This window comes from Onychostruthus taczanowskii, unplaced genomic scaffold (genome assembly GCF_017590055.1).
Source record: "Onychostruthus taczanowskii isolate IOZ18803 unplaced genomic scaffold, ASM1759005v1 scaffold72, whole genome shotgun sequence".
Taxonomy (NCBI): domain Eukaryota; kingdom Metazoa; phylum Chordata; class Aves; order Passeriformes; family Passeridae; genus Onychostruthus; species Onychostruthus taczanowskii.
The window spans coordinates 2,180,653-2,204,949 of record NW_024505008.1 but is presented as its reverse complement, the minus strand read 5'-3'; the positions used below and the strand labels follow the sequence as shown (position 1 = coordinate 2,204,949).

General features: G+C 38.2%; 1 protein-coding gene across 4 annotated transcripts in view; it reads right to left on the bottom strand.

Moving 5' to 3' along the window:
- The window catches only part of PCSK5 (proprotein convertase subtilisin/kexin type 5), a 220,101-nt gene that overhangs the window by 128,578 nt on the left and 67,226 nt on the right, over positions 1-24,297 (bottom strand). For all 4 annotated transcript variants that reach the window (XM_041422187.1, XM_041422186.1, XM_041422188.1 and 1 more), the window contains exons 4-5: positions 20,683-20,826; positions 18,379-18,455 (exon numbers count right to left, since the gene is read on the bottom strand). In XM_041422187.1, the coding sequence (XP_041278121.1) occupies positions 18,379-18,455; positions 20,683-20,826 (221 nt within the window). The remainder of the gene's footprint in view (positions 1-18,378; positions 18,456-20,682; positions 20,827-24,297) is intronic.

The following is a 24,297-nucleotide window of genomic DNA, read 5'->3' as shown; positions in this document are numbered from 1 at the left end:
TCCAGGGGCTGCTCAGCCCCTTCCCCACTGTGCAAAGCCACAGTGGGATGCTTTGCTTAGCCTTGATCCATGCACTTTACAAGGCCAGTGGCCATCCATATTGTTCTCATGGTAGGAAAGCTGCCCCTATGTTTTGCGATTTTTGCCTTTAACATGGATTTCACAGGGTGTTTTCTACTAACAAGTCATGTCCTCATCCTTGTGCAGTTAAGCAACTCCACTGCAGAAATGTGACACAAGCAAGATGGAGCAGGCAGGGACTTTAGAGACCTGTTATGAAGAGGAGATACAGAGTTTCAGCCCAGACAGAAAAAGCAATGGGAAGTTGGTAAGACATAGACAGAAAGATAATATAACACTTGAGTAGCCAAAAAGAAAGAAGTTTAAGTTAAAGGGAGAAATAAAAAACTACACAGCAAGCACTTCAGAGGAGGCTGAAATCACTTCTGTACACACTTTTCTCCTGGTGGTGGTTGACAGACTTGCTTGCACACACATTTGGAGAACACTGGTGCTTTTTCATTAAAGTTGATGCTCATATTACAAACAAGAATCACTGCTGCTTTCCATTGGTACTGCTTGTTTGCACAGAGTTATTCCTTATGTCATTATTATTAGAGTAATTTTTTCCCCTTAGCCTTTTAAGATACTTAGATGGGAGACACTAAGATGACTTGTTTGGAATGGATTAATGTAAAACAAGAACAGCAAATAAGACTAGGAAAAAAGAGACGAAACAAAAATAATAAGCAATATAAATGATCAATGCTAAAATGTCAAAGACTATAATTCAGTTTATTTGACAAGTAATATATACATAACCTATGAGAAAAGTGTAACCTTTATTCATGAAATCAAACTGACAAGTTGGAAACTGATTAATACTAAAGGTGGATCAAGATGTCACAGTTATATTATCAGCTAATTTCCTATTGATCTGTCACAATTCATTATTTGGTTGCCAAACTTGACCAGAGAATTTTTCAATACTTAATTTGAAGTTTATTTTTCATATGAAGACTAATTTTAAAGCCTAATTCTTCTGCATTTGAAAAAAGCCTGTTTGATTTTAACTGGCAAATAAATGTCTTACCCATTTATAGAATTAATTTGAAAAGCCTGAAGTAAATAATTCAAAACTCACAAAGGAAAACAAGTTTTGGAAAGATCCCTCTTTATTTTAAAGTATTTCCAAATAGTCTTCTACCTCTGTGTTTGAAGTAATGTCTTTTAAAAATGTCTTATTATTTAAATTGCAAAACCTGTCTTAAAAAGTTTTACAAGACATTATATCCAAACATCCCTTTTTATTATGGTTTTGTTAGGTGTCACATGCAAGTTTTGAGGTGTTTTCACTCTAACATCAAAGCACATACAACTATACTCTAGAAATGTAGAAACACCTGCGGACATCAGCTTAGTGCATATAGTTCATTAATAAATCATTCCCTGCCTAGTAGAAGGCATGTGGCTAAACTTCCCAGACAGAGGCAGCTTCCCAGACAGAGACTGCGTTGCCAAGAAAACCCTCATAGGTACCAGGTTTGGGAAGATGTGATGGGAGGAAGGTCTTTCGGTAGAGAAGGTGAATGGATAGAAGCCACACCTGAAGTAGGGAGGCTGCCTGGAAAAGAATGGAACAAACAGCTCAAATTTCTCCTTGACTTCAGATGGAATATATAGATACCTGCTACTTTGGTAGCTACATCCAACAGACCCAACAGTCAAAAAGATTAGATTTCCATGGTATCATCAAATATGCTGGTTACCCCACATCAAGTAATGTGCGCAACATCAGTTCTGCTCACTTTCTCTACTGAAAGACCTTCCTCCCATCACATCTTCCCAAATTTGGTACCTATGAGGGATTTCTTGGCAATGCAGTCTGTGTCTGGGAAGCTGCAGTTTAGCCACATGCCTTTCACCAGGTAGGGAATGATTTATTAATAAATTATATGCACTAAGCTGATGTCTGCAGGTATTTCTACATTTCTAGAGTATAGTTGTATGTGCTTTGATGTGCCCTCTTGGGATGCCCTTTTTCTCAGAAAAGGGAAGCTTCCTATGCATAAAGACAATGCATTAGTACTAAGAAATAAAAATCCAACTTAGTCATTATTATAAATTAGAGCAGAATCCCAGGGATGTAACCTCTAACATGAACTAAACTATGTGGTTGGTGGAGATTGAAAATTATAGGAATAAAGGAATTTTAAATGCTATAACAATTTAAATCCTATGGAAAGAGAAAGAATGGAAATTTGAGTATCTATTGGTATTTGTAGGAAAATACCTAAGTTGGATTTTTTTTTTTTTTTTGCAAAACTCTTCTTTACTTAAACTTTCAAATGTTTTCAAAGTTGTCTCTTAAACTGCAATATAATCCTCAACAAGAAATGTGGTATCTGAAGGGTTACAATGTAATATCAGCTGGAGAAAAAACATATTTTAACAGCAATGATTAGAAATGCACTTTATTGCATCCAGGCTAATGTCTTATACAGCACTGAAAAAAATATTATTTTAGAGCTGTTTATCTATAAAATGTTCTCTAATAATCTGGAGAGTGGAAAACACTTTCCAAATTGACACTTGGTTGAGATTATTTTCTAGGTATGTCTGAATAAGGACATAAAAAGGAACTGTCACATGTTAAAAGCATGGGCAAGCAAAATACCAATCTTTTGCCTTTAAAACACAATCTGCTACAGCTGAAAAATAGCAATAATAAAGCTATGTCCCAAAGGAGAGATATTTGGACATTAACAGTGGAGAAAGATGACAGACTAAATATGAAAAACAAGTTACACAAATCTTCAATGTGAGATATCAAGAAAAATGCCAAAGACCTGGGTGTCATCACAGGCAGGATACTGTTTCTCAGCATCATGGTGTTGTAATGTGGTTACAGCACAGGACTGGAAGATCTCCAGTCAACGTCCCCAGGGCTAATGACTTTTTGCATGATTATAGGAAGTTGCTTTTAGAACAACTTGAAAATATCTCTTCTATTTCTCACAAAATCAAAGATGACAGCATTAAAACAAACACATGGAACACTTCACACGTCAGACACGCAAATTTTAAATTTAACAGCGTGGGTAAAAGCAATGCTGACTTGCCACTCTTTAAGCATTTGTTAGCTATTAGCAGCTAATTTGTCACAAGTGTGAAGTTCTGATGCAAGCCTAGGAAAGGAATATGCCTCTACAATTTCATTAGTATTTTACAGTGTTGTTTTTGTGAGTGGGAAAATTAACATATAAAACAAATATGCCTTTTTTCTTTATTTTCAAAACAAACAATGAATAGATGGTTTGCTGGAGCCAATGAAATAAGATGTAGAATAAAAAAAAATCAAACAAAATCAGTAAATAATATATTTAGCCAAGTATATACTCTAATGTATTAAAAATTAAAAAAATATATACTGATGTCATAATATGCTTTAATCCAAGGGAAAATTTTTATTCAGCCTCTTTTCGGGAAGGAAAAAAAACATTGGTGAGAAGAAATACAACAGTTCATTCACCAGGACAGCAAAACTTTCAACTGAGCTTTTTTTCTCATACTGCCTTTCACACTAAGTACGGTAACCTTCTCAGGGTGGGCAATCCAACTCTTGCTCTTAAGTCACTAAAGCAAATCACAAGTAAAACAGGTACAGATCAGCTGCTGTGCTCTGGAACTAAACCTGTTCAACAGTAACATCAAGGCTAGTATTACCTTGGAAGAGTATATGACTACCTAGACATACCTAATGAAAAGCACTACTTTGTCTCCTTTTGAAACTGAAGCATATGAAGCTCCTTAGACTTCAAGACTCCCCTGACACATAAGCAAATAGTTCTTTTTATAACCTCTCAACCAGGTTAATTGAGAGGCTGTAGAAAGGGTGGAAAATCCTAGAACAAGGAGGTTACAAGCAATTCAGGCAGTCTCTTTTTGTACAGCTTAAAGAATAGAGAAGAGAGCCTGAGGGGAGACTTTATCACTCTCTACAACTCCCAGATCGGGTTGGTTTCTTCCTCCAGGCAACAGCAAGCAGTCTTAAGATGCACCAGGAAGGGTTTAGGCTGGACATCAGCAAGAATTTCTTCACGGAAGGAGTCATGGGGCATTGGAATGGGCTGCCCAGGGAGGTGGTGGAGTCACTGTCCCTGGTGGTGTTTAAGAAAAGACTGGATGTGGCACTCACTGCCCCCATGACAAGCTGGTGATGGATCACAGGTTGGACTTGATGGTCTTTTAACCTTGTTCATCCTGTGATTCTGTAGCACAAACACTTGGTAAGAATGGAACACCTCTACACTTTTCTCATTCTTAATCTCTGAGATTAAATAGCTTTATCACTTTGTTCATGACATACGGAAAAAAAGACAAACAAAAGCCCAAGTTCAAATCTTGGCTAGCAAAATGGTAAGGGGAACAACTACGTTACGCATCTTAATGAGGGAAAAAGGACAAAATCAGGAATGTGTTTTAATGCAATAAAAAAAATTGAAGTACTTTTTAAAAATAGTTAATTTACCTAATTCTTTACACTTGGAATTACAGGTTCAACACAAAATTTAAATCCTCTGTTCCTAATTATCTGAGTCTACAACAGTCTCAGTGACTAGAACACAATCCTAGAACTGAAGATTTTGCAGTATCCTTATAAAATTTCTTGCTTAACTTTGAATAACAGCAGGGTGACTCTGTACTCTTGCCCATAAAGGTACCCTTGAAACTTCCCAAGGCAACTGCTAAAAATAACAAACAGAATAAACCACTTTCCCAGTACATCTCCTCCTTCTTTGGGATCCTGGTCCTCTCTCACTTATTAATACTGCCAGAAGATGACAGCAGTAAAGTAACCTACACTGGGTCATTCAGGACTTCAGGTATCTCTGGATGAAATCCACAGTATTTCCACAAAAAAGAAATACCTTGCTTCTTTGGGGAGAAGAAGGTACAAAGGTGGGTATATGGCTGCCCCTCTACAGTTTTCTTGAAAGACTTGACACAAACTCTCATGGTAAGTAAAGAAAGATATAAAAGTAAGCATATTTAAACGAGCAAAGATTTTTGCAGACAGCTTCTTATACTTTTTTAACAACATTTTACTTCACTTTAATTTACCTTTGCTCACCTCAAAAATGAAAAATGAAAATGAAATATGAAAAATGAATAGATCTGACATAAGTATATTCAGGAATGAGATTTGAAAAATGATGCCTCACAGTAATTCTTCACATAAAAATATAGAAAAGGAGCATAGTTTCAGGTTTTGAGTCTAAAATTAATCCTAATTCAGGAACAAGGCCTCAGACTGCAAACCAAGTTAGTGTCACTCCCAATGCTAATTTACACAAATCAGAAACTCTTACTATGCTTTATGAATGATTCCTATTAATTTAATCTTCTGGTTTTTATCTTCTTTCACTAATGAACCGTTATCAGTGTTTCTGAATATATGGCTATTCGAAGTCAATGATCTATTACAATTTTCAATAGTCTTTGAAAGCTTTAGAGTATGAACTGGAACACAACAGAATTATTATTTTGGCTACACCATGTATTTGCTATTCCAGGACAATCCACCCATATTTCCCCAAGATATCCTTAGAAAACAAAGTCTTGGACACAATGCATAAAGCTTGTTAGAAAGCTGCTGCTGAAAATTCCAAAGGCACCACATACAGTGAACACTCATACTTGAGTAAGGTTACTATATACTGGCTGCACAATGACATCTGTGCAGTAAGAAGAGCTTTGGCTGAGATGGATACAGGTGAAGCAGTTTGTCATCATTTTTTGAAAAAGTGATTAACTAAACCACACAAATTTGATTTTGCACGTGCATGCATTTCACCACTTTTATTATAATATCTAAAGTATTTAAAAAGTAATAATTTTTGGATATAAGAAGAGACTTCCATTCTCATTCAACTGAAGAAGTACCAAAAGCTTGAACTGCAAATCTGAGACTAAAGGAAACACTTCTACTAGAACAGCCACATCTTAACAAAAACTTTCAGAACAAATATTTAATTTCTACACAGTTTTGTTTGTTCTATAAGCAAATCACCATACAACACCTGTAAACAAAGCCAGGAGTAAAACTTTGGACTGCAGTTTTTTAGCAACCCTGCACAAGCTAGCTAACTACATTTAAGCCAGTGAGAGGCAGGAAGATCTCAAGGAGAAGCAAGAATGTTTTCTTCCACATTACTGCTTGCCTATGGCAGATGTTTGCTTCGTGAATTAAATGACTTGATACCACAACCTAATTGAGCATGAAGAAACCAAGTGATGTAATTTATTTGGTTTAAGATTTACATCTATTTGTTCTTATAGCTGCCAAGTTGATTTCTAAGGTTTCAGGGGTCCTTGACCTGCTTTGGAGATAGATAGTTTCCTATGTATTTGGAGTGTCCAATATATCTGTAGATATCACAATTTCCTCTGACAAAAGTAGCTGCTGTTGTTACATGTAATACCTGAAATTATATGAGTTAAAGGAATCAAAGGAGTAAAGGTGGTTTTCTACTTTTCTTCTTCTTTTCTTTTTTTCTTCCATCTCCATTGCTTTGCCAGTTATGTGATGCTTTGCAAAGACAAATGGACCAGCACAGCAACTGTGGGATCAGCAAGTCTGTAACAGCTCCATGTTTGAATACTTTCCTGTACTGTAGGACCCTTATACCAGAATGTGTCTACTACATATGCAAAAAGTAGCTTATACTACCAAAGATACTGTGGTCAACTTAACAGTGAAAACGAGCTCGCAAGAATAATGTTTCAGATATCTATTGCCATAAAGAAGCCTTCCAAAGCTATTAGTTACTAAACTCCTGAGAAGTAGTACATTTTTAAAAGGCTGAGATTTTGACCCTGGCAGACAGCTAGCTCCCACCCAGTCACTTGCTCACTCCTTTCCACTGGGATTAGTGGGAGAATTGAAAGAGCAGATGAGAGAAAAACTTATCATTTGAGATAAAAACAGTTTAATAAATAAAGGAAAAGAAGTAAAACATAATCAAGTGACTCATAGACAATTACTCAGCATGTCCCACAAGCAGACTTAATGTCCAGCCACTCTCCAATCAACACTTTGGCAATAACGCCCCCAGCTTTAGTATGGAGCACACTGTTACATGTTACGGTTTATCTCTGGTCAGCTGGAATCTGTGGTCCCAGCTGCGCCACTTTTGAGCCTCTTGTCCCTGATCAGCCTCCTTGAATGAGAGGGCGGTGTGAGTAACTGAACACAAATATAAAACATAGAACCATGACTTAAATTAATGTCTATGTTCTTTAACAGAATCACAGAACAATTTAAGTTGGAAAAGACTTTCAGGACAAGTGAAGTCAACCTTTGACTGATCACCACTATGTAAACTAGATCATGGCATTATGTGCCACATCCTGCTTTGCTTGAATGCCTCTGGGGAAACTGACTCCACTATCTGTCTAGGCAGTCTGTTCCATGTTTAACAACCCCTGCAGTGAAGAAATTCTGTCTGATGTCCACCCTGAAGCTCCCCTGGTGCAGTTTGGGACTATGTCCTCTCATCCTGTTGCTGGCTGCCTCAGAGAAGAAGCTGCCCCCCACCTTACTGCGACCTTCTTTCAGGCAATAGTAGAGAGCAATAAGGCCTCCCCTGAGCCTCCTTTTCTCCAGGCTAAATACCCCCACTCTCAGCAGCTCCTCACAAGACTTACCCTCTAAATCCTTCATCAGCTCTGTTGCCCTTTCCTGGACACATTCCAGCACCTCACTGTCTTTCTTCAAGTGAGGGGCCCAGACTGGAAACAGAACTCCAGAAGCAGCCTCACCAAGGCCAAGTGCAGGGGAACTATCACTTCCCTGGTCCTGCGGGCCACTAGGCTTGACACAGGCCAGGAGGCCAGTGGCCTTCTTGGCCACCTGGCCACACTCTGGCTCATGGGTGGCTGTCAACCAGCACCCCCAGGTCCTTTTCCCTGGGCCACTTTCCAGCCACTCTGTTCCCAGCCTGAGATCCTGCATGGGGGTGTTGTAACCAAAGTGCAGGACTTGGCATTTGGCCTGGTTGAACCTCACACACTTGGCCTCAGATTATCAATCTGTCTTGGCCAGATTCCTCTGCAGAACCTGCCTGCCCTGCAGCAGATCAACATGCACCCAACCTGGCATCATCCACAAATTTACCCACTTTACACTCAATTACCTCACCCAAATAATCAATAAATATATTCAACATGACTGGGCCTAACACAGAGCCCTGGGAACATCACTAGTGACTAGATGCCAACTGTATGCAGCATCATTCACCACGACATTCTGGGTCTGGACATCTGTTGCGGTTCAATTGTAGCAGTTTATTTGAGGGGGCTCCCCAGGGTGTCCCTGGAGGGCCCCCTAAGCTGTGAGTTCGCTGGCAGCAGCAGGCAGGCAAGGAGGCTCCACACGGCTTCTGAGGGTGCTGGTTAGATGAGGGTTTATTGGGGGTCCCACCCTCAGGAGCAGCATGGTTTGTGAGGGAGAAGGGGGCAAGGGGGAGGGAGGGGGAGAGAGGGAGAGCCTAGGGACAGAAGAGGCCAAGAGAGAGCTCGTGTCACTCGCACAGCTTAATAGGGAGATTCAAAGTGGGCACGGAATAAGACTTGGGCCAATGGGATTAAAGATACCTGAGACTTCAGGGGAGGATCACAGACTTGGAATAAACCGTACATTTTCGAGGGGTGAGACAGAGCATACCATTTAACTAAAATGTAACAACACAGACATCCAGTCAGGTTTTCAACCCAGGGAAGAGTGTACCTGTGAGCTGTCAGCTTTTACAGGAGAATAACGTGGGAGACAGCTTTGTTGCAGTCCAAGCAGAAAACACGCACAGCCTTTCCATCATCCCTTAGGCAGGTCAGTTGGCCATAAAAGGAGACCAGATTAGTCAAGCAGGACTTATCTTTCCTAAACGCCCTGTGTCCTAGGCCTGATCCCTTGGTTGTCTTGTATGTGCCGTGTGATTACACTCAGGATGATCTGTTTAAAACTGTGCTGGGCACCAAGGTCAGGCTGAAAGGCCTGTCGTTCCTTGGAACTTCCTTACAGCCCTTTGTAGGGATGGGTGTCACAGTGGTCAACTTCCATTCATCTGTGATTTCCCTGGAAAGCCAGTACTGATGACAAACAATGGAGATCAGCTTAGCAAGCTCTTTCAGCAGATTCCTCACTACGTTTGGATGAATCCCACTCTGTCCCATAGACTTGTGAGTTTCCAAGTGGCACAGCCAGTCTCTCACGACTTTGTTCCAGATTGCAGTGGGTCTACTCTGCTTTTTGTCCCTGTCCACCAGTTTAGGGGGTTGGTTGTCTTTACTGTTAAAGACTGAGGCAAAGAAAGCATTAAGTTATTTCAATCTCATTGCTGATGATATTGCCTGCCAGGTCCAATAACAAATGGAGATTTTCGCTGGCCTTCTTTCTGTTCTTAATGTATTTATAAAAACATTTTCTCTTATCTTTTATAGCAGCAGCCAGCCTGAGCTCTAGTTGAAATTTCACCTTTCTAGTTTTCTTTCTTCATGACTTATCACTATATTCTTCCTGACTTGTCTGCCCCTTCCTCCAAGGGCCATAAAACCAAATTTTTTATCTGAGCTCCTGCAAAAGTTCCCTGTAACACTAGGCAAATTTTCTTCCCTGATGGCTCACCTAATAGGGTGGTCTGCTCCTCTGTCTTTAAGATTTCCATCTTAAAGTATGTCCAGTCTTCCTGGATCCCTTTCTTATGAAGAACTGATCACCTTAAATTCATGGCCATGAGCCTGCTCTGTTACAGATACATTCTGTACTTAGATAACTTATCTTCCATTCTATAGTTCTGTTTCACAGTATTTGTATGATAGTGTATTATCAGTCACTGTATATTCAGATTCATGTTTTTCATCCACACTGACACGAATCTGTATCATCTGAAGATATCTCAGGTGCTTGAGCAACGTTGTTTTACTTAAAATCTCCACACTTCTGTGTAATGGAAGTCCCAATAATACAGAAAAAAAATACTTCTCAAAAATATTTTGCATCAGTTCTACTGAAATCACACCTAAGCAGAAATTAAAAATATCTTATGAATAAAAGAATGCAATCTGGAGTTTCATGCTTAGATGTCATTGGCAGGAAAACAAGACCTGGAAGCCTTTCGGGAAGGCTTCCAAGTTTAGCGGAACCCTCTTAGGGAAAATTTTCTTTCATGCAAGGAAGATACTGATAGATGCAAGGACCCTAAAGTTACAACACAAAAAGGAGGAGCAACACAATGATGTGCACAGAGGCCATGGATGGATCTTCATCTAGTCTGAATACTCCATTTTTCACAGTGGATGGCTGCTGTGAAAACATTTTAAAGAAATTAAGATTATGTAACTCTGGATCTGCAACATATTCCAGCTCAGAGACATACTTCCTACCCATCTTAAATTCTGAGTGCTATTTCAACTGTGCTGTGCATGATATATACTGTGCTTAATCCTAAATTTCAACTGATGCTGTTCTGCATTAAACGGACCTTCAATTTCTCCTTAAAGACTCATTTCAAAGACGAATATGGCAACTGTTGAAATAAATTCAAGTCCTACTTTCATCTGTGTTGATAACTGCTTTTTAATGAAACTTATGTAATTGATTCAGCAGGAGCAAAGTTTCCTTTTAGCTGGAAAAAGGGTTTCAGCATTGGAAGTCTAATTCTCACACACTCACTTCAGTGCAGAACAAGTTAGCAGCTGTTCATCTGAAGTTCATGGAGTCTTAAGAAGAGAAGTGCAGGGACATAAGTTTGGGCTGAAAGGAGAAGTAAAACATACCTTCTCACTACACTGTCTTTCTCATTCCTTGACAAACCTAGCCAACAGCCTCACCATCACACATTTTGGCTATGTAAAGAAGCCATAGTCTCCTCCTCAGTCTTCTAACACCAGAGATTTGATGATTGCTTTGAGTCTGTATAGCAGTACAAGCAATTTTTAAACCAGGCTATACTCATCAGTGCAATCTACATCTGTGATATCCATTTCTTTACTTCTATATCTGAATTTCTCTATCTTGATTATTTTCCTTCAGGAAAAGGAAAAAGACAATTTGTCTTCAAGAGAGAAATCTGACTTTGATAAAATGTCTAAGGTAATAATCTGACCATATCTTTAAGAAAAATTACAGAATCACAGAAATGTAAATCAAAGCTATAAAAATAAATCTGCCAGCAGCAATAACCTTATAAATGCACACCTTTTAATTTGTAAAAAATGCAACATCTGACAATTTCTTATAAAAAACCCCTAGTAATGCCATTAAGACATTAATTCCTATCATAACTTTGCAAAGTTCAACCATTAACAGTATATTTATAAAAATGCTTCAATTTAAAAGCTTTTGACACTGGATTTACAACTGCTTTATCAAACCTATAATTAGAGGTCAGCCTTGATACCACAAACATTAGAAGGGTGATCAAAGCGCCAGGTTGTGCCAGCTGAAAAATCTCAATGAACCACATTTTGCACTACCTTTGACCGTGCTGACTAACTGTGAAATCATCTGGCAAAATCAATGACCATGGATCAACATGGATCCACTCTTTAGCTTTCTCCAATACCTATAATGTCTGAAAAGTGGAAAGCACAGAAAAAAAGAATTTGTGCACTCAAATTCTATTCAGCTGTATATGTATATATGCATGCAGCTTGAAACTGGTTTATCATTTTACCACATCAAGACTAGCCTACTGTAGCTGAAATTCTCCACCATTAAGTTCAAAACCTCAAAATACAGACACATACTTAGAAAAAAATAACTACTCTGGGAAAAAGAACATCTGAAAAAACCCTATCACATCTAACTCTTAATAGAAAAGAATTCAGAAAAGTTTGTATCCCTCCTATTCTTGACTTTGAATTGTAAGGGAATATCTGACTCATTGCGATCAGTAATTTACCTAAAAGCACTAGAAGCAGTTGCATAATGCTTCAGAACTTAATTTTATTTGTGAGCTCATTGTCTGGTACTTCAGTAATTAGAAACAGAAAGAAGGCTTTCCTTAAGTGTTGTGGTTAAATGTTCTGAGACCATGAGAGTCTTATACACCATAAAAAGGAAGAGCTCTTTTCCTCAAACACCAGTAAAGCAGTAAACAATACTGCTCAGTGACTGATACCAGGATATGGAAAAAAGACTATTTTGCCATCTTTCAACAGGAATTCTGTTGAAATTTGGAATTTGGGTTTTGTTTATTCCTCTGTTTCACTCCTCTCACTTTCAATGACTACTCAAAGAATTTTCTTTATGGCTCTCAAAAATTATAAATTATACTACTTACAGTTGTCAGACAGGACCATGTAACACAGTGTGATAACATAATGAGCAGATCAGAAAGAGTTTAACAAAAAAACTATTTTTGGCAGTCTGACAAAACCTTCATGATGAGATTTTTCACTACTGAAGCTGAAACCTGGATCAAAAGGCTACTTAACCAAGGCTCGTAGTCCAATGAATTTTTTAGTGCCTTGTAAATGTGAAATGCTGTCATCAAGGGCTGATCATAAACACCAGTGAAGAGGGGTGCCTACCATGGGCAGATGAATTGACTTAACAGAGACTGCCCCTCCTCTAGCTTGGCTAATTGTCCTCAGCTTCCAGCAAGTCTAAGATCCCATTTATTTTCAGAAAACTTCAAATGAACAAACATTTTCTTCTGAAATAGCAAAGCTTGAGAATTTCAAAACATCAAGTGTTAGTTTGTTGTCTGTTCTGTTTTATTGCACACCTCATCTTGTCCCATCGGTTAAACACCAGTTTTGCATTAAAAGAAAAACATTATCAAATCCAATATATAGTAAGGATTTGTGCTCCATGTTTTTACAACAATTTCCTTTCAAGAAAAGAAAGTTTTCTGCTAAAAGATTCTAACCACATGTTTTCAGTTCGTACCGTGAGAGAGAAAAAATGAAGCATGTATGATGATTGCCCCTGAGGTATAGCAATCTGAAGGATAAGCATGTTGTATAACAGCACCCAAAGACTCTAAGTAACAGTTAAAACAGAAAGCGAAGAATAAAATTGCACCAAATTAATCTTAAAATTAATATACTTCATCACAGTACAATTCTGCAAGCCACAAAGTTTATCTTCCTTATTTTTACAATTTTACACTGGAACCTTTAACTACTGGCAAGCAAGCAACAACTACTGGCAAGACCTAGTATGTCATGCAGTAAGATATTCTCCATGTACCATCATGACCCATTGCACTTGGTTGGGTCATGAATTGTTTTTGGCCAGGAGAGGGATGAGGCCACCAGTTATTTGATACCACCTGAGCCATGAAGGAGAGAGGAGTGTTGTTCATAGGTGTGCTGTTTGTGAGACTGCTGGTTTGTAAGACTGTGAGGTCTGGTGTTGGGTTCTGTGGTGAGCAATCACACGTGGATTGTTCACCTATCTTGCACACTCTTTTATTGGCCTTCTTATTTCTTTGCTGTTCCCAGTAAACTGTTCTTATCTCAGCCAACTATCTTAACTTTCTGTGTCTCCAATTCTCCTCTCCAGCCACACTGTAAGGGAGTGGGAAGAAGTGAAAGGAGCAACACAGGGTCATTAGTATTTAGTGGGAACAGTAAACTGTGGAATAACATTTCTAAACCATGACAGGTCACTAGATTGTAACTTGGAGATTAGCTGATAAATCACTAACAATGTTCCTTGTGAAAAGTGGCATCTCAGTCTGTAAGCTGAAACAGCCTGAACTTCATTACTAACATCTGCTAAAACTGCAGCACAGTAGGATGTGGCCATAACAGCAATGAGGTTTAGAATCAGAATACAACCAAAACACAGTAAACCAGGATTGCAGTCACTGACTGCAGCTTCTATACCAATGACTTCTGACAGCTTGGTTCAGATCCTGGTTTTCACAAATGAACATGTCACCAGTTAGAGAAAACAATCCAAAATCTGCAGTTTCCGAAGAATCCTAAGTGAAGTCCGTGAAATTTGCAGTGACACTAGATACACTAGACACCTGACATTTAGTCATTGGTACCTGGAATCAACAATACCACACTCGGTGTAAGCATTTAATTCTGTTGATCTGAAACACATATACTCATTAAGTGAATTCTCTAGCCTAAATTACCTCCCCCTAAAGGAGTATTTCTCTGCTATCAGAGACATTTTTCTGGCATTAAACAGACCACACTCAGCCAGTTGACAACACCACTTGATGCTTTTGGTTCTTCAGCCTCCAGAGGCAGGAGAACATCATGTTGAAAAGCCAGGGTACAGAAGAATACCAAACACAAATGAGACTCTGAAAAAAAAAAGCCTTTACCTAAGAGCTAATACTTTACTCCAACTGAAAGCACAAGATGCAGCAGTGCTTCTTTGTACAGTTTATCTTCCCTTCTGCTTTGTCTGCAGCACATAATACAGCAAATTTAAAATCAATAGCAACATGTGCATACCAGCACTCAAACTGCATAGAAAGATACTTCCAGTTGTCAGCATTCCTTTCTGTCACACTGCTGCTATGGGAACCTTTTGAAATGATCTTTCAAGTCACCAGTGAGAGACCTTAGGCTCTCAGTGATTGCTGTGCTCAGTTCTTCAGATATCTGCACTGCAGAGTGTCACAACAGGCAATAAAGCCTTTCAATTTTTTTCTGTTGACTCTACAGATGGAAACAGAAGCTGATCTGCCTGTCAAATATCTTGTATCCAATATGATTAAATTACTCTGGATGTACTACAGGCCTTCACCATAAGCAGAGAGTATAAACTAGCAGTTTGTCGTTCTGTGAAGAAAATTAATACTTTGGCGTTTTATTGGGCATCTGTGTTAACGTGATTGGCAAAGGGAAGTAATAATGAATCATAATGGATGCCATGGCAAAACAATGCCAGTGTGTTGGATCAAACAGGACTGAAACTCACCAACTCACTAATTTTTTTTTTTGTGAGAAATGCTGTGAAGTTCTCCCCATATTGCAAAGTTTAGACATAAGAGATTCTGTTTTTAATAACTTTTGAATGGCAAGAATTGTTGTCTCTCAAAAATCCTACACTCATTAAAAAGCAATTTAGGAGGTTATTGAAATAAATTATTTATGTAGAGGGATGCATCATCGAAAAATTTTGAAGAGGCATCCAAAGAGTGACTCAGTATCTCCAAAACAGAAATAACAGCTCACTTTTACTTTTTCTTATGTAAGTTTAATAAGAACTGCAATAAAGTCAACTGGTGTTACTTAAAGGAGTGTTTTTAGAAGTCCCTCTGTTTTATAAAAGTACCCATAGTAAAACCTAAGCTTTGAAATATGATCCCTAAGAAATTTCTTATGAAACAAAAGAAGTAATTTTTGTTTGGTCAAAATCAAAAATACTATGAACATTTCTGTTTTATTCCTGAGGATATACAATAAGCACAGTACCATTTCAGTGATCCCATTTGCATTCTGTTACAGACGTAAGACTGATAATGACTAATTTTATAAACATAGATGTTAACAAATAGCAGTGGAATAACAGAAAAAGAATAAAGCAGTAAACCAAAACAAGATGCCTTGCATAGCACAAATTACTTCATCCACAGCTGACTGCCTCTGAGCAAAAGGAAACTGTAGTGTAAGTCTGTACCATTTAGAAGCTTTGCGATTTGCCGGCAATTTGTAGAAACCAAAGGAAACTTTTGGCAGTATGCCTACATACCATAGTAGTTAAAGAAACTATCATCCCACCCATTTTGACTACAAGCCTTGAAAGACTAGTCTAATGTTTCTTCCTACCTTCCTGTTCTCCTAATAGAAGATTTAATGTAGAACTTCCAAAATGTAATTTTGGAAAGTGCCACTCTGGTGCTCACACTAAAGTAATCTACAGTTAATTTTTTCTTGCCCCTTTCCACTCACCAATAAGTCTCAGCAACAGAAAGTCTTCACTCTAATCAAAAGTGAAAAGCTAGCACACAGATCCAATACTCTGATGTTTCACAGCTGCATGCAGAGCTGCCCAGACACCTGTTTATTTTTGTAGCAATTCCTTTTGCTCTTTATCATTCCATCCCTTAAAGCTGGATTATAAAATGAGGCAGAATAAACTAGATCATCATGAAAATTACAGTGCATTTGTACATCCCGCCTTCACTGAAAAACACAAATCACTATAAAGCAATTTTGTCTGTCCAGCTGCTACCACATGAAGCAGGAATCAACCAAACTGATCTATGCATTATGAAGTCTTTGTAATGCATGGCTTTCAGAAGGTCCCCTGCCTGTGCTTAGCTTCTGACACAGCTTGAGTAACTAGTGCCAAATGGCCATGGTATGCTTGACAGAATGAATTCCTGCCCCAGTTTCTGAAGGTATTTTAGATACAAAAAAATATGGGCAGGCTGTTAGTAGTGCTTTTCAGTACCATGCAGTGTTTTAACTCTTGTTTAGTCTAGGGGCAACTAGGAAAAAAGGGCAAGAGCAGCAAAAACTGAAGGTGGTTAGCTGCTATTATCACGCTTTTTGTGTCTGCTAATTAGGAACACTGAGCCTCTAATTTCTTAGTAGAGGTTAGGCTGCCAAGTAATCTTACACTGAAATCATGCTTCATGTATCCTTGCTGTCCAAAAGCTGACTCTACACTGACACTGTACCTCCTGATAACACTGACAAAGCTCAGTACAGCACAGCTTCTGCTCTCCTATCGTCACATTTCACTGCAGAATCTTGGAGGCTGGGCAGTGGAAGTACTTAAGGGGGAGGCAGGGTATGAAAACTAAAATCCCTTAGTCTCTAAGGACATAAAAGAAGCAGTCCATATTTATATCCTGTATAAAACTTTAACTACTAATACAACAGAAAGTGGACTCCCTTTTCTGGACGTGCTTCGTAAGAAATTAACTTCAGTATTCAGCCAAAGAAAAAGATTCAGCTTCACAGGTGAAGGTATGTGGTTTCTTCCTGCACCCAGAAGTCCTTGAAAGTGCACTGAAATTTCAAAGTCCCTAACTATACCCTTGTTATACCCCAAGTCCAAGAAGAGGAACATCTTCTCACAGATGAGCCAAGATGTATCCCTGAAGTATCTGTAGGGATAGGCATGTGCTGGACAGCAGAAGAGAGGCATATGCTGTGATGCAGACAGAGCATCTCAGCTGAGGAGTATTTGCAGATGACAAGTAACTAGGCCCTGTTCTTCAGCCCATCCTATCATGAAGTAACAGCTTTTCCTGCCTTTATGAAGGAGGTTTTGACCAGGAGAGGATTCTCCCATCTACATGTGAGCCTAACTTGCTCCAACTTGTTTCTGCAGTTAAATCAATGTTAAGTTTTGTAGTTGACTCCCAGCTTTCACCTCCTGCATTTTTCTGGACAAAATTTGTTTGTAGGAAAGAAACAACACAACCCCCAAAGCATTTCAGTTGTGTAAAGGACAAGGTTTCAACCTCTGTAGTTTCTTTTCTGTGAGAAGGAAGCATTAAATGCTTTTCACAATTAAAAAAAAAAAAACAAAAAAAAAAAAAACCAAGAACCCAAACCTCAAGTAAACAAAATGTATAGTTAACATATTGACAACAAGAGGATCCTCCTTCCTTCAAAAGATGCAATTACACAGAAAGGTGTTTCTTTCTGCCAAACACCTAGCTAAAAAAATGTTACCAACAAATAATTGCCCTCAAATAGCCATTGAGCAGAAAAGTGACCCACTTCCTGAGGTGAAATGTCCTCCCTGATTTTCTCCAAGCCTTAACTAGAGCACATCCAAAGAGCAAGCTGGAATGAGAAATATCAGAAAGCAGAACTCTGAAGGGGAAATACGTCATTAATCGAGATATCTCCAACTAGTCATCTGACACAGATATAACCTGCCAGAATTCTTACTTCTGTGTTTTTATCTAACTCAAAATGAAAAATCTCCATCACTTTATCTCCATCACATCACTGCAGGGGAAAAAAAAAGCAACAACCTCCACTAATTTGCCTACTTCAATAAAAAAATTCTACAAAGTTCAAGAGACTCAGAAACTTGGACAGTTATAACACATAATAACACCCTAATAATTCAATTAAATTTTATATAAGAAAAGCAAGTCATCCCATATATTCTGCCTCCCAAACGGATTGAAAATGGTTCATTTCACATGCCCAGAACTCTCACATAATTTTTATGTGCTTTCAGATAGTTTCAAATTATTTCAAAGAGTCATATGTGTGCATGGAAAAGACAAATACATGTATTTCACGAAGATTTTAATGCAGATCATTCTGTTTTATGAGGAATAAAGTTTTGTAGAGTTTCATAGACTGATTGGTACTTTCTATCTGATGGCTCAGACTGAAAATGTAAAGGGTGTCATAGTGCCTTACTTGTTCTCGTTGCTGGCATCATATCGAGGCATAGGGTCAAAATCATTTCCATTTACATCAAAACTGGCCTGCGAATCCTGTAGCCAACAGAAGAAAGAAAACCAGGTGTTAAATAATTAGCCATCTATTCCTGTGACTTATACATTCATTTGCATGTTCCTACAAAAGAGTAAATAGACTAACTTAATATTCCAGTGGTTTTATGGTGACTGTCTTTTAGGAAAGCATTATATACAGGAATTATATATTTTATTTTAATTTTGGAAAACAGATAAGGATAAAAAATGCTCTGAAAAAGTGTAGGTCCAGCACTAGGGATGAAACAGAAGACTACTTCTCTTCTATGACCTTTTTGGAAGTTAAGACAATTCATTCTCAAAACTGAGATTCTACTGAATGTTTTAAGATCCAAAAAATTATCTTCATGACTATAACTGAAATTTCAACCACTGTTTCAAGAAATAAGAATAATATCATTTTCTTAAGAATATTGTTATAAAATTACATCTTGGAAAGCAACACAAACTGCTTCCCCATTTCTTTGGGAGTATAACTGTTTCAAATATCTGCAAGACATCTGTCTTTTTGTTCCATATTTAGCATGGTTCTTACAGCTGAAAAGAGTTCATAGAGTGAACAGCTGCTGGTTTGCATGGCTCTCATTAATTGATGCAGTAGCATGTGGTGTGTTGACATGGCAAGCAGCAATTTTTAAACTCTTGTTTATTCAAAACCAGTTACACATCCACCTCAAATACTCCTATTTGCAGCCCCATCACCTACCATCTGAGAATACAGAATGCATTTGTCATCAAACAAGCAATGTGTATTGCTTGTATTGGGGAATTCCCTGCTGGCATCAGGAAAGGGAGAGAGGAGTGGTAAGGATATAAATAGTTGCTTTCAATTCAGTGGTAGGGCAGTACTGGAATGAGGTGACATGATACAATATGGGTAATTCACTGAGGAGATAAAATTTTATCTGCTTTATTTAAATAATTTAAGATACTAAAATGAAGGATGTGTCATGTGATAGGATCAAACATACATTGACAAACTGGGCAATTGTCCCCCCCACTTGTTTTCACATCCTCCAAGCTGAGTTCCACATGTACCATAGGGAAGGGTACATATGTAAATATGATTAATTTAAAATAAGTGGCTTTAAATGTGGACATCACTGTAGTTTTTAATGGGTTGTTAAAGATGTTTTTGTCACAATCTCTTAATGCTCTATCAAGAAGTAAGCCTGCTGGCAAGAAGCCTTTGTTTAGGTCTCTTTAACAAGATCTACATTTGTAATGGGAATGAAGGTATGTGCATGCCTTGCACTGATCATCTTCACCAGTCCAGCTCAATCCAAATATATTTGCTTCTGTTATTACTCTGTGTAAAAGTACACCGTGCACACTTTATTTCAGACAAAGAATAAGGTCCTTACAGTTACATGCCTTCAAATAATGCCTACTTCCAAAAGACAGAACAAATCACTACAGCAAAATGTGGGCCTGATGCTCTGAACAGCTTCAAACTCTGACACCAACACCAGAGAAGAAGATTGTCCTTATGTTATCAGCTTCCGAGACAGATTAAATCAATCATCTAAATATGGTGAACCACAGGCAAACAGAAACCTCCTTCAGCAATGTGAGACACAGAGCATAGAAAACAATGGATGCAGCTCTATCACAAATTGTGAGGGGACTCAGTAGAGTTAAAAGAAATTTATTAGAAAGAATATTCTGCAACAGAATATTCTACGCTCAGTTCTTAACTGAGTGAATCATGAAAGGTCATATACTTTTCCTTTCATATTGTTTCTAGCAGTATGATAAACAGCTTTAAAAATTAATGCATGGAAGGATTACTGTAAAATTACTGTCTTTGAGAAAAGCTTCTGTCTCACTGACTAAATGTATTGGCCAAATATGGAATTCAACTGCATGTGTTAACTGAAAAGCAGTGTATTCCATTTCTAATTTCTGCAAGTGTGAAGATATTAAGTAAAAAAAAAATGCAGAAGACACAAAAAATATCCAGTAATTGGTTCCAGTTCTTCAGAAATTCAGGACACAGCTACAAGAAGCATCCACATATTAAATATATTCAGATGAAACACAGTCTTAACTAAAACAATACATATTATCAAAACCTGTTTTCCTTCCTCTCATTGGTGTTAACATTTGCGAAAACACTTGTATGATTTTTCTCCCTTCCCTCCTCTCTTTCTCCATCTTTCCAGAAGCAGCAAATTATTTTTGAGTAGTAACAAAGCAGGAAATCTGGGCTCCTGTGGACACTCACATAATTCTGCATCAAGTCTGGGTGGTTTCTTTCAATGCCGTCATCCAAGATGGTGACCACAACATTCTTTCCAGTGTAACCTCTCTTCCAAGCACCTACTATATTCATATCTGATTGGCAATGGTGGGTGTTGTCACTGCAGTGCTGGGAAAAGAAGAGGAGATAAAGATGTTGTATATTGGAGATTACTGAGCAGTTAGGGATTGAGATACTATCCTACTTACATTAACATTACTATTTAAAATAGCACATGAACATAATTGATTTGAATAGGAACTATACAACATCAACACCTTTATTTAGACAGAAAACAATTTTAAAAAATGCAAATTGTATAAAAACTGCTAGTCCCACTTATTTCTCATTCTAATTACTCTTCACGCTAAGCAACACAAAAGGAAGCATTCAGCTGTACTGAATTTGAAATATTTGAATTTTTTTTCAAAAAACCAAACCATATGTGGATAAAAGTAGACAAATGCCTGTACTGAAATGGTAATGGAAAAAAAACACCTTGCTTTTTAGAGCTTATATGCTGTGTACAATTTCTTGACAGAATGTTTGGAAACCAATCAAGATTCATTTCTATCTACAAAAGAAGGCTTTTGGCAGGTTTTGTGCAGTATCAGCAGGAGATGAGCTGCAGTTAAGAACCTGTAATGAAAACACCACCCTGAAAAACTTGCATCTTAGGGGGTTGGATTAATTGTAGATAGTGCTGATTGGCAGCAGCCTGGGGTACAGCTTTCAGAGCAACCAAGTCCAGTATCACGGAGGAAGAAAGTTTAGTGTACATTAAAGCTGAAAGCCTCTCCCAAGACACAAATGCACCCATTTTGTGTGAAGAAATCTGGCTTGCCATGGCAATGAGACATGACCCTCAGGTATTTGTAATGCCCCATTAGCCGATCTCTAATCCACACGCACAGCCCTCCCCTGTGAAATTAGTTTAATAAGCCTCTCTCATCAGTACTGCTTTCCTGCAGCTCCGCCAGGCTCACACAGAGTAACAGGCAAAAACAGAAAAAAGAGGGGGTAAAGGAAGAATAAAAGTAAAGGGTGGGAGGAAGAAAAAAGAAATTAAAGAAGAAATTTGTATCATAACAACAGGGGCTGTAGACCATGCTCTGTCTCAATCCCTGTCTCTCCACTTCATGTCCCCACTTCAGCCTCACGTCTTGTCACTCTACTACTTCTAAGAAGTAAATAGATTTGGAGGGGTGTAGTCCACCTTGACTTAGTCTTCTCCAGCCAGCAAACTTTCTCAATTTCCATTAGCAAACCTATGTGCAAACTGATTCCTATTAAATAATAATTTTCCTCCTCCTCCTCCTTGTTCTCCACTTTACCACCCAAATCAGAGGATTCAAAAGTGGTCATTTGTTATTACTAGAGCAAGGTTATATTATTATACATAATATAAAGTCTCTCTCAGGGTTTTTCCATTGTGCCCACAAATATCTGTCTCTCTCTGTCTATCCATCCCCACACAAAGGACTTCAGGGACCAGTTCCAAGGAATGTGTAGCTTTTGTTCTCTGTATTGCTTGGAAATGCTCATGCTGCTGGCTTTATGACATTAATTACAGTGTAAACTTGCTGTCTGAATGTAACAGTTGTACACATGAGGATTTCTAATGTACAAATAAGATGGTTAAACAAATTGAATGTTTCCAGCTACATTTGTCTTTTTCAAAATATTATTAAATTAAGTATCAGAAATTACCTGCTAAAGTTTTTAATACCATCCTCCACATTTTCTGATGTGAAGACAAAGAGACGGGAAGATGGAACCACCAGCCTTTAGCCACAGGGTAAGCTACAACAGGCATTCAGGATTCCTGGCTCTGGCCTCCAGTCAGATTTACTGGACCATTACGCTGTGCCTTTATCCCCATTTCTGGAATGCCAAATGACCCTCAGCTGCTTTGCTTAATGTCTTGTCCTCTCTTCCTAGGGGATGAGCTTGTTATTTTGCTTTCATGACAGGCACAAATCACACAGGCTGAAAAAGCATATGGGTATTTTAATCCCCATTCCTTTGCAAGCTCTTTGGATCTCTGCCAGAAGGTCACCAATACTTCCCTTAATGAGTCCATTGCCCTCACTTACTTGAATATTTTCTTTTGTGGTAGTGACTGAAGGGGCTTTTGCTACGTGCATGGAGACAACCATGAAACACATGTCTTACCTTACTGTGTGCTCTGATGATTCTCTCAAGAGACACATGAGGTCGAATTGATTAAGGAAGGGTAAAGCAGTTGTAACTGTGAGCCCACTTCTAACTTTAGTACACAGGGTATGTTAACATAGGATACAAAATGTAAAGGCAACAAAGAAGTATCCAAATGGGAGCAGTTCAAAGCAGATGAAGAGTTCAGTTATTATCATTACAATAAAAAACAACTTCTCATGTCCCATTTAGAAGAGCATCTAGGTTTTTTCACCTCTACTCCCTACTGTTTTTTCTTCTATTCAGTTATTTATTTATGCATTTTTTAACCTCTCCCCTGTTTATAGCCTTATTTTTTCTCTTCCAGTACTGTCCACTGAAACACCAGTTTTGTATAATTCAATATCTGATCCAAGATTTCTGTATTTTAATCACAAATTAGACTTTCCCTCATATTTGTGTCTGTATTTCTCCAGATAAATCAGAATGGGCATTTTCCTCTTGAAGCAGTCTGATTTGTCTTTAATCAAGAACACTTTGAATCTTAGAGTGGAATTACTCAAGTACTATCTTTTATGGTATATGGTATAGATATGCCTCTCCACATACAACAGCATCTAATATGCCAGGTATTACTTGGCTTAATTTGCACTCTTTTCTGTCCCCTTGGACTGGTTTTGGCTGAGATAGAGTTAGTTCTCTTCACATTGGCTGGTATGGCACTGTTTAGGATTTGTGATGAACTGAGTTTAGATAAAACAGGGATATTTTCGTTATTACTTAGAAGTGGTTACCAGAGACAAAGCCTTTTTTTCCCTGGGACACAGGTGACCACAGCTGACTACATCATAGGACACAGTCACTACTTAAGAGCTGGGGGAAAAGGAAGGGGAAAATGTTCCAGGTGATGGCATTTGCCTTCCCAAGTCATTTTTACACAATGGAGATGGTTGAAAACCTGGGAAACAGAGAACAAATTCCTTGTTTTGTCTTGCTAGTGCGTGCAGCTTTAGCTTTCCCTAATAAACTCCTTTTATCTCAATGCATATGTTTTCTTGCTTTTAACTTTCTGATTCTCTCCCTGATCCCACTGCTGGTGGAGTGAATAAGCAGTTATGTGGTGCTTAGCTGCTGGATTGGGTTAAAATTCCTCTTTCCTTCAAAAAACACTTCCTGCAAGGGAATTTCCTGGGTTCCATTCTATAATTTTTCTTTAAGCACCTGCTTCTTCTCTACCACCAACCCAAATTACATTGTCAGGTTGTTAGCAGAGGGCTGGTTTTAATTAATTTGGAAGCACTTTTTCAATTTGCAGTGTTACCCAAATAAAGAACCATTAAACATCTGTCATGATAATAAATGCTACATTATCCAGAGTGACTGAATTTTGTATCAATGAGCAAATACTGAATTTTATGGTTTATTTTCAATGTATTTTCCATA